Raw genomic sequence first — 12,178 nt, forward strand, 5'->3', positions numbered from 1 at the left:
ACCGGTCGATCTATGTTCCCATCCTCACCTATGGTCATGAGCTTTGGGTTATGACCGAAAGGACAAGATCACGGGTACAAGCGGCCGAAATGAGTTTCCTCCGCCGGGTGTCGGGTCTCTCCCTTAGGATAGGGTGAGAAGCTCTGTCATCCGGGAGGAACTCAAAGTAAAGTCGCTGCTCCTTCACATCGACAGGAGCCAGGTGAGGTGTTTCGGGCATCTGCTCAGGATGCCACCCGAACGCCTCCCTAGGGAGTGTTTGGGGCACGTCCGACCGGCAGGAGGCCAAGGGGAAGACCCAGGACACGTTGGGAAGACTATGTCTCCCGGCTGGCCTGGTAACGCCTCTGGATCCTCCGGGAGGAGCTGGACAAAGTGGCTGGGGAGAGGGAAGTCTGGGCTTCTCTGCTTAGGCTGCTGTTTGTTGTTCAGTTTGATTTATACTTTTTATACATATAAATACATAATACTCTTACTTATAACTAATGGGGTTTTTTCTGTATTGTTAAAAGGCTCTTGTGCTACAAAGTTTGTTTCGGTTAGTGAAAATTCTAAATAGTGATGTCACTGTTAAAGCATAAGGATATGTCACCACCTTATGTAATATTTACAATGAAAACACAATAAAAATAAAAATAAAGTCAATATTTTGGAACAATTCCCACCAATAGACTAATATTTGTATATGTCTATGAATGTGCTCATTCATCCAGGTCACTGTTATCTCAGGGCAATCAATTGATCGCAACTGGACTGTTTGGTTTGTCTTAGAGGCTTCATCAGTTCGTGCTCATGGACTTACATTGGTCAGATCTGGTCTAGTGGCTGGTGCTAAAACCCCAAATATTTATACTCCAAAACCAGGAGGATGTGCCTGGGCAAGGATGGTTTCGCCCTATTAATACCAATATTTGTATAGATTGTTCTAATCCACATCTTATTTTATAACTGCTACTGGTAGTAATTTGTTTCATTGATTAAAAAACAGTATAATAAGAACTAAAGTAACAAGCAAGTCTTTTGAACCGCTCTTTGAAAGGAATGGTTCCTCAAGATCCGTCTCCCTTCAAAGAGCAAATAATTAAATCTCTAGTGGGAACTGGTGGGAAGCAGAACGTTTTATTGAGGAATTTAGAGTTGTTCTATGGCTTTCTTTTATAAAAAATAAATTGTGATATGTTAGTGTGGGGGAGCGACTGCAATACAGATGGCTACACTGCACACGTGAAAGTGTAGGCTACGGGAGTTTGTGTCGGTGTTTGTTTTTCGCAAAACCGCCCATCACAAGCACTACAGTCTACTAAGCTGTGCTCGTGCATGTGTAAACACATTTGTGTTGATAATTGTAAAACCTCCCAGTCCAGTATAACCATGTGCATCATCTCTTTTTTAACAAAGTAAGTGTGTCATTGTTTCAGTTGTTCAAAGCGTTTAACTTATTTTTATATTTGTGTGACAGGAAAAAAAATTGACCGCTTTTTACTTTCTCTGCAGTAATTTCAACCAGATGGTAGGAACCTATGAAGAACTTCAGGCTTACTTGAAAGAATATGTGGAAGAACTTTCCAGGAGTGATGAGAAGAGAAATGCCCTGTGAGTGCAAGAAAACATAGTCTCTATTGTAGGAAATTATTTGAGTATAGTTTCGTATTGCTGTCTCAGGCCACATTCACCACAGATTGATTCCGCTGAGGCCCAAGAGCTGATACGTTTAAAGGAGAGGATTATGCTCCTGCCACATAATCAGCCATTCCAGGATCTGCAGGTCATAGCGACTCTCGGCATGGGAGGATTTGGACGAGTGGAGCTTGTGAGTTAATATATTTTTATTGTATTACTGGTACTAGTAGCTTTCAGCTTACCCGCCACCCTAATGAGCATAAGCGGTATAGAAAATGGATGGATGGATACTGGTACTGTAGTACTTACCATTTGAACTTGGGCTGTCCTTGTCCAATATTGATATCAGATATCAGCCTGATAGCAGTCATAAGTCATTTACTAAAGGTAAACATGGTAGGCTAAAGGCTACCAGGAGCTAGCAGCTACACAGCACACAATAGCACACAAGCTAGACATGTATAAAAAGTGTCCCTAATTAAACAATATTGCAGTATAAACATCACATTTGTCAATATAAATGTTTAAAATAAGTATTGTTGCATATTACTTTCACAGTATCCAAAGCAGAAGTGTATTAAAAAGTATTCAGTAACAAGCGTTTCCGCATCATTCAACTTACTGTGTCATGAGCTTAACTTCATGAATTATTGTGGCCTCTAAGTGATGCCGGAAGAACAATTACCACTCTACTTCAATTTAAAGACAGCATATGTCCATCGCAAATGGTTAATGATAAATAGGTTAGTGTTTTTCATATCTGTTCTCCGCTTGACTATTTTTCACTTGATCAAACTTTTTCAAACATTCCACAAGTATGTATTTATGATTTACTGCTGATATAATATTACATCCATATCAGTATAAGCCAAGACTCAAAATTCCAATATCAGTATCGTATCGGAAGTGTAAAAAGTTATCACGACACCCCTAATTTGAAGTTTCCAAATGTGACAATCGCTCCTCCACGGTTACGTTTCACAAACTCTCATGAAATAAACCAATAAAAAGAATCCAAATTTGACTACAAAATCAAAAATAAAAGATGCATTTTAATATATTTGCTCTATATGCATTATAGGAAACAGATGATGAATTGTAAATGTGACCACACAAGAACAGAAATGACGTGCCGTCATTAAAATAACATTTAACTACAGCATATGAAAGGTATAATGGAACAGGTGTCACATGGATTTATTATTCAGATAATTCCCCTATAGTTAAAAAAAACATTTCATCTTTAATTTGCAGGTAAGAGGATAAGTATTTGATGCCCTGCTAATTTTGTACATCTATCTTTTATATAAAGCAGTGATGTGCAGTAAGGTGCATGGCTGGTGAGGCACTGACTTTTAAAAACATTCTAAATTTGTGTGCTCTAAATAATGTTAATGCACATTGGTCATTAAGGGGATAACACAAAAATTAAAGAGAATCATTCACTTAAAGCAGTACTACGTAACTTTTCAGCCTTCATAAAATATTTTCATAACTTTTGGGATGCTTCATGGACTTACAACTTGTTGAATGATACATCTGTCATGGCCTGATGGGGTCTGTATCGCTTTCCCTGGCACTTAGGAACTTTCAGAAACGTGGCAGGAACCCTGCCACACAAAAAACTACAAATGTGCTGACTTGCTTTACGGCATACGTCAGTCCCCCTTTCCCTATTCGTTAATAAGAAGGAAGTCGATGCAAACATTTACGTGAAAGCATTTAATTTGTTCTTAGTCGGAATTTTTACTTGAACGCCCCTCGTGGTCGGATTTCAGAACCGGAAAGTTGAAGCATTGTCACCACCCCTGAGTTTGTTTCAAAGATGGCTGCTCTGGATGTAAACAATGATGTCTGCTTCTATAACAGGGGTAGGGAACCTATGGCTCTAGAGCAGATGTGGCTCTTTTGATGACTGCATCTGGCTCTCAGATCAATCTTAGCTGACACTGCTTAACACGATAAGTAATAATTCCGCTGGTAATCACAGTGTTAAAAATAACCACGTATCAACCAGACTACAAAGCCATCAGCAAAACCATGCAGCACCAGAAGTTGCATTAATGGTAAGAAGTATTTAATTTATTATTGGTTAGCTTTAGAACAACATTGTTATTAAAAAGAATAAGAGACTCATTTTACTCTAAAAATGTTGTTCTTACTTAGAAATGCACACATTTAGTTGTATTCATTGTTAAAAAATATTATACGGCTCTCACGGAAATACATTTTTAAATATTTGGCTTTCATGGCTCTCTCAGCCAAAAAGGTTCCCGACCCCTGTTCTATAATATCCGTTACTAGCACTTTGGATGAGTTTTTGTCGCAGTAAATCCATCATAAACAATGTATTCTTGTACGCTTATAGATGGTAACGTCACTGTAGTGTAAACTACTTTTATTTCATATGGTATATATGCGAAAGGTAGAGGACTTAGGTAAATTAGGTAAAAAGGAAGACTATCAAGAACTCAGGAGAGAAATTCAATGCAAGATTAGAAAAGACAATAAGGAATGGCTAGAAAAACAATGTGAAAAGGTGGACTATAATATGCAGAAAAGGTCTTAAGAATTGTACCAACAGATTCGAAAAGTGAAAACATCTACCTTCAAACCCAGCCAAATGTGCATCAAGAGTAGGGAAGAAATCACACTGACAGAACCAAAAGATATTCTGAAGAGATGGAATAGATATGTTGAAAACCTCTTCAATGACAACTTCTTCAAGACAAATGATGTACGGCAACACACAGAATTTGATCATGAACCACCACCACTAATGAATGAAATAGAAATGGCTATCAGACATTTGAAAGATGGAAAATCGCCTGGACTATATAATATCCCAGCAGAACTAGTTAGGAATAGCAGGAAGTCTACTAAAGTAATTATACATGGGCTGTGTGAAGAAATATGGAAATAATGTGAATGGCTAGATGATTGGCAAAAGCAGAAATTCGTCATGCTGCACAAAAACGGGAGCACCAAAGACGGTAACAACTACAGATCAATTGCCCTAATCTGCCATACTACTAAAGTCATGCTCATCATAATTCTCAACAGACTAAAAGCATGTAAAAGCATGGCAGAGGGATTCTCTCACACAGATTAGATTTTGCCCACAATAATGCGTGTCTTTGGCCATATTTAGACAAATGTATGTGTTAGAGAAAACAATGCCCAAAACCTTTTTTAGTTGTTTACTCTGTAAACCAACATAATAACTGCTCCTTCATTTAAGACGTCCAACACAAATTTACGAACACACATTAAGGTGAGTTGAGTTCATGAAAAGTTTTACTGCACATAACCATTACCAACTGTTCCTAAATAAAAAAGGCAAATTACATTCATCTCGTGCATAAAAAAAAACAATACACAGGCAAACATTTGTGGTGCATAATAAATAATTCTGCAAACATTATATTGGCAACATGCCGACAAACATAATCGGGCACGCTAAAGATAGGTACATTTCACATTTGAACCAATACGGTACCAATTCTTGCAACCTGGGACAGTGTATACATTTTCAGGGGGAAAAAAATATATAACAAACCAGGGTGCCCGCCTTCCGCCCGAATGCAGCTGAGATAGGCTCCAGCACCCCCCGCAACCCCAAAAGGGACAAGCGGTAGAAAATGGATGGATGGATATGCAATATATCCACAATTAGAGGAATGCTCATACACCTTAAACAAACCTGAACAAAAATATAAAGAAAACACTTTGTTTTGGCTCCCCTTTTGAACTAAAAAATCTACAGCTTTTACTATATACACAAAATACCTATTCCTCTCAAATATTGTTCACAAATACCTGTATGTCTAAATCTGTGTAAGTGAGCATTTTCGGTGTTAGTGAGCGCTTCTTATTTGCCAAGATATTCCATCCCACCTCACAGGTGTGGCATATCAACTTATTGCACAGGTGTGCCTTAGGCTGCCCACAATAAAAGGCAAATCTGAAATGTGCAGTTTTGCTTTATCGGGGTCTGGAGGGTCATAAACGCAGTCAGTATCTGGTGTGACCACCATTTGCCGCATGCAGTGCAACACATGGAGTTGATCAGGTTTTTGATTGTGGCCTTTGGAATGTTGGTCCACTTTTCTTCAATTGCCTGATATTGTCAGGAACTGGAACACACTGTCGTATACTTTTGGCTGACATGTCCGGTCAGTAGTGATGGGTCCGGCAACACCGATGCATCGGCGCATGCGTCGAGCTCATAGAGCGAAACCCTGTGTCGGTGCGCGTACCGCTTTAAGAAAGTCACGTGACCGATCATGAGCTGTTTTGGTCACGTGACCGATACGCGAACTGTGTCGCACTGACGCCTCCTCTGTGCCCTGAGAGCGGGTCTTTTCTACAGCCGGAGAAATAATAACTAAGAAGAGAAAGCATCTAAAATTGAATACGTTGGAAAAACTGTTTTTTTTTAAATAAAAATGTGTAAAAAAAAATAATAATAATTTCCAGGTCCACAAGCATCCTCATTCACAACACGTTCTCTTAGATTTCCATGTTATGATACATGTTCACATTATTTATTGACTGTATCTAAAAAAGACAAAAAATATATTTTTATTTAAATGAAGTTATGAAATAATCCTAAATGAAATACAATGACTTGGTTTATATTATTCTATATACTAGGTCAGTGGTTCTCAACCTTTTTTCAGCAATGTACCCCCTGTGATTTTTTTTTTTATTCAAGTACCCCCTAATCAGAGCAAAGCATTTTTGGTTGAAAAAAAAAAAGATAAAGAAGTAAAATACAGCACAAACGTGTTGAAAAATAAACAAGTGATTCAATTATAAATAAAGATTTCTCCACATAGAAGTAATCATCAACTTAAAGTGCCCTCTTTGGGGATTGTATTAGAGATCCATCTGGATTCATGAACTTAATTCTAAACATTTCTTCACAAAAAAAAAAAATCTTTAACATCAATATTTATGGAACATGTCCACAAAAAATCTAGCTGTCAACACTGAATATTGCATTGTTGCATTTCTTTTCACAGTTCTTTTTGACAGACATTTTAGTGACAAACCTGAGCTTGTGCTTCACTGAGTTTATGAACTTACATTCATATTTTGTTGAAGTATTATTCAATAAATATATTTATAAAGGATTTTTGAATTGTTGCTATTTTTAGAATATTTTTTAAAAATCTCACGTACCCCTTGGCATACCTTCAAGTACCCCCAGGGGTACGCGTACCCCCATTTGAGAACCACTGTACTAGGTCATAAAATCAGTGTCAGTTGAGTCGGTCCATAGGTTGCCTGTAGGGATTTTTAATGTCCAGCAGATGTCAGTATTTAGTGACACAGTATTGACACAGTATCAATACAGTTTTGCAATGTGTCGAAAGGCTTCATGACGCCTCATCAACCCATCACTACCGGTCAGTATGCTGGCCATGCAAGAACTGAGATATTTTCAGCTTCCAGGAATTGTGTACAGATCCTTGCTACATAGGGCCGTGCACTGTCATTCTGCAACATGAGGTGATGGTCTCGGGTGAATGGCACAAAAATGGTATGTCAAGGTATATCTGGGCATTCAAAATGCCATCAATAAAATGCACTTGCACTTGTTGTCCTTAACATACGCCTTCCCATACCATAACCCCCTATCCCCACCAAATTTCAGTGGCCTTTTATTGTGGGCAGCCTAAAGCACACCTGTGCAATAATCATGGTGTTTAATCAGCATCTTCATATGCCACACCTGTAGCGTGAGTTGGATTATCTTGGCAAAGAAGAAATGCTCACTTACACAGATTTAGACAGATTTGTGAACAATATTTGAGAGGAATAGGTTTTTTGTGTACAGTTATATATATTCATAATTTTCTTTAGTGTACCTTATATAAACCTTATACAGTATGTGTTATACATTTTATAGTACATGCATGTTTTTTTAAACGTGAGTATTAGCTGTAATTTGTGTGTCTGGAAAATGCCGCTCTACGCATTTGGTGCAAATATATGCAAAACTACTACCTGCATTTTCTTTTTTCTATAAATACCAACTTATGCACAATACAGATATTTATGTTGTACTCCATGATGAGGTGAAGTTGCACAACACAATTTCATAGGTTGTGCTCCATGATAAGATAAAGTTAAGATGTGACGTTTTATAAGTGGTAGGATTCTTCCTACACAAGCAATAGGATGATTGGATAAATGTGTTTGTTTCTCTTCTGTCTTTGGAAGCTATTGAGAGGTGATTTCTTTGACAGTGTGTATTGTGTCGCAGGTGAAGCTAAAGGACGAAGACACCACATTTGCTCTGAAATGTATTAAAAAGAAGCACATTGTGGATAACAGACAGCAAGAACACATTTACTCTGAGAAGAATATCCTTCAGCAAACCAACTCCGCATTTATCATCAGGTGTGTCTGTTGAGATTGTGTTTTACAGCTTCAATATGCATGAACATAGGAACGAATAGTCTAGAATACCAGGACACTTGGCCCGGCAACTAGTTACTTAAATATGCTTATTACCTTATTTTTCGGACTATAATCTGCATTGGTATATAAACCGCAACTAGTTACTTAAATATGCTTATTACCTTATTTTTCGGACCATAATCCGCATTGGTATAGAAGCCGCACCCACTAAACTTTAAATGAAAAAGAGATTTGTTCATATATTAGTTTCACCGGAGAATAAGCCGCAGATATATACTAAAACATAGTGAAAAACGATATTTACATAGAAATATTTTATTAATATTTATTTGTATACTTGAATTGTTTCCAAACAGTGCCTGTACCACGGCAGTAAAAGGGCTGATCAAACAAAACAGAAAAATCATTGATGTCTTAATTCATCCTTTATGAGATTAATACATTTTTCTCCTTTTTTAATAAGGTTCAATATATTTATCAGGATTCTTCTTCCTTGTACTTTGTAAACACTTTGAATGTGAACAGTTTCTTAAAGAGAATAATTTTAGGAAATTGTTTGATTTCTTTGCTGACTCTATTCCATGGTTTAGCCGTTAGCAAAAAAATATTAATAGATTAACCGCACCTTTGTATAAACCGCAGGGTTCAAGGTTTCGGAAAAAATTTGCGGTTTATAATCCGAAAAATATGGTAATTAAATTCAACACATTTAAAGCATGCTTATAAAAAATCTAACTTAAACTATAAAATAGCTTTTACAAAATTGTCTGATATAACTTAAACCAGGACATTTTAATCATTTTCTAAAATTAAAAAAAACAGGCTGGCCAGGATAGGATGCAAAAACAGGACATGTCCTCGGAAAACAGGATGTTTGTTTACCCTAATATGGACACAGATTTGTTGAGCACACATGCCAATGTTGAACAGAACCAGAAGTAAGCTTACATGTTCCTTACAACAGACCATGTTCTCTGCTCTGTAGACTTCTCTATGGAGTTGCTAAGGAGTGCACTGCAGAATGCTTCTGTCTCAAATCTCACCGTCGTGCTGAAATTTATCTGTATGATGACTTTAAAGAACAAAAGCTTACTTAAGTAAGCAGCCTTTCAGGTAGCTAAGTTCAGCCAAGATGTTCAACTTTCCCACACTCTTCTCAATCAGCATCTGGGTCACTTTTATCCAGAGGTGTCCAAAGCTGTTTTTTAATGGCCTGCAACACATTCTAAAAAGTTCATTATTTTAAAAAAACATAAAGTGGAATAAAAGGGCAAACAGGTGTAATGTAACAGGAACAAGTTGAAATGTTAACGTTAACAAAACAAAGCAAACATGCAGGTTTATATATATATATATATATATATATATATATATATATATATATATATATATATATATATATATATATATATATATATATATATATATATCCTGCTATAGTCCATAAGAACTCGGACTTATTATAGTAGTATACAATATTTAGTAAAATGATAACACATCAAAGTATAATGTAAAATATTACTAGTTGATGTGAAATATCTGTGATGTATGTTACTGTATATTACATTGTTTGCGGTCAATATATTCCTTGTTTTGAAAATAGTTTTTTGACACAAAAATTGAAATGAATAAAGAACATATGAAGAGTTCAGATGCAAAAATAGATATCTCAATTTTCCTTGTTTTTATTAAATCCATGTTTTTTGTGGAGTTTTTTCATGGAACAGCAATCCTGCTGATTTGGGTTGCAATTGAATTGTTTCCAACAACCAAAATAATAGTCTCAATTTGAAAACATTTGCAAAAACATTGACATTACATTACCATGACAGCTGCTGTATGACATCATTACATTAAACACAAATCAGTTCTTCATTGGAGAGAGTAGCGGCTACACAGGCAATAGATGGCATTTTCCCCACCACTCAGTGTCAAACTTTCTTGCTCACGGACCACTCAGATTTATCAGGACTCTTTTTGCCCCCAGTAGGTGAGGGAACCACACGCTCACTGATTTCATTAAGCTATTCATTATTGATGCTTTAATTTAGTTACAATCACGGCAAAACAGACAGGAAATAACCAAACATGAGGGCTGATATTGGATGAGCTTATCAAATTTTGATATACTAATTGGTCCTGATAGATTTGTCTGTATGTGCCGCAAAGACAGCATGCCGCTTGTCGCTTTCTGAAGTAAAACGACATTTTCAAAAGTGAAATGTGAACGATAAGGCGATCTTGTGTAAAATGTGTTTTTACTAGCTGGTAGAGAATGGTGTGAATCGGTTATTGGCCCTGAACTCTTAATATATTGTTCTAAAATCAGTGACATTTATTAAGAGTTTTGTTAACCTTTTACTTTTTGTGACAAATACATCCAGCAATTTAAGGGTTACATGTCCAAATGTGATAATTGATTAGGTTGTCTAATATGAATATATTGAATGCAGATCACGTGATCCGTGGGGGCCCTGTTTTGCGTGAAAATGTGCATTTAAAATGTAAATTAATTAATGACACGGCATTTTATGGGATATTTTACCGCACATGTTTCTAACATTCAGTCAATTATCAGTCACTGATAAGAATATCATGGCAAATTTGCCAGGATGTTCCCTGTGGCACGCAGCGTTAGTGCCGGTCTTGAGTGGCAGACATATTGGGTTAAATCCCTGGTAAATGTACTGTATTTTTTGGAGTATAAGTCGCTCCGGAGAATAAGTCGCACCGGCCGAAAATGCATAATAAAGAAGGAAAAAAAACATATATAAGTCGCACTGGAGTGAGTATAAGTCGCATTTTTTGGGGAAATTTATTTGATAAAACCCAACACCAAGAATAGACATTTGAAAGGCAATTTAAAATAAATAAAGAATAGTGAACAACAGGCTGAATAAGTGTACGTTATATGGCGCATAAATAACCAACTGAGAACGTGCCTGGTATGTTAACATAACACATTATTGTAAGAGTCATTCAAATAACTATAACATATAGAACATGCTATACGTTTTCCAAACAATCTGTCACTCCTAATCGCTAAATCCGATAAAATCTTATACGTAGTGTCTCTTACGTGAATGGACTAAATAATATTATTTGATATTTTACGGTAATGTGTTAATAATTTCACACATAAGTCGCTCCTGAGTATAAGTCGCACCCCCGGCCAAAATATGAAAAAAACTGTGACTTATAGTCCGAAAAATACGGTATGTATTGATTACTTAGAATTACGGTAGATTGATTATGATTGAACACTTTTCCCCATGGATTTATATAATTATAAAACATGCATCAAATTAAATTGAAATTCGATCCAAAAAGTATAAAAATCGTTTCATATTATTAAAAAATTAACAAATGTTCTGCTCCGAATAAAATTTAGCATAGGGTCCCAATTTAGCCATAGACCGCTGAGCATGTATGCTTCATGTATGTTTATGCACAGTATCAAGAGCTCATTGTGTTGCCCAATGTGAGTTTATTGTGTGTCATTTTTATGTCTGTACCAATATTTTAGGTAATGTTCTTTCTAGTGGGATTGAAGATTGCCATAATGTATTTAACTTTTAACCGCCCAGGGTGCGCGGGCCACAGTTACTCTGAACTACGAAGTTAAGTAGAGGGCCACACAATAAGTGCCTCTGTGTCGTGAGTTAGAGATGCCTGATCTAGAGGAAGTACATGTAACAACAGGTTTTGTTGGTTAACTTGTGGAAAGATCATTAATGTTGCCAAAGGGCAGTATTAAGGAAGAATTCCTGCCCGAGCGAACTGGTCGCACACGTAGGGCCAACTTCCAGAGAGACCCACTATGGCTTTGGCGAAGCATTGTACATGTCTGACAGGGGCCTTCGGTCTTGTGGTGGTGTGTCCTGACGGGCCAACGCACCCCGATCACCAAACATCCTCCCAACACACCCGCTGTACCAGGCGACCTCGGGTACCCAACTTGGGATCGATGTCCGAAGATTTAACTGAGAGGTTGATTGTCTATTCAGACTCATTGAATAGTCGACTACTCTAAGACATGCCTAATAAGAACAGCTGAATTGTAATTCATATTGACCGCCATCTTGTGAAGTTAACTAAAAAAAAAAACTACATCAGGTGGTTGCCT

The 12,178-nt window shown here is 36.9% G+C and overlaps 1 protein-coding gene across 5 annotated transcripts in view; it reads left to right on the top strand.

Moving 5' to 3' along the window:
• prkg2l (protein kinase cGMP-dependent 2, like) overlaps window positions 1-12,178 on the top strand; it is a 133,171-nt gene that overhangs the window by 64,099 nt on the left and 56,894 nt on the right. For 4 of the 5 annotated variants that reach the window (XM_061964248.1, XM_061964239.1, XM_061964256.2 and 1 more), the window contains exons 11-13: window positions 1,495-1,593; window positions 1,663-1,810; window positions 7,895-8,031. The exons of the other annotated variant lie outside the window; for it this stretch is intronic. In XM_061964248.1, the coding sequence (XP_061820232.1) occupies window positions 1,495-1,593; window positions 1,663-1,810; window positions 7,895-8,031 (384 nt within the window). The remainder of the gene's footprint in view (window positions 1-1,494; window positions 1,594-1,662; window positions 1,811-7,894; window positions 8,032-12,178) is intronic. 5 annotated transcript variants of the gene reach the window in all.

Source organism: Nerophis lumbriciformis, linkage group LG02 (genome assembly GCF_033978685.3).
Source record: "Nerophis lumbriciformis linkage group LG02, RoL_Nlum_v2.1, whole genome shotgun sequence".
NCBI lineage: Eukaryota > Metazoa > Chordata > Actinopteri > Syngnathiformes > Syngnathidae > Nerophis > Nerophis lumbriciformis.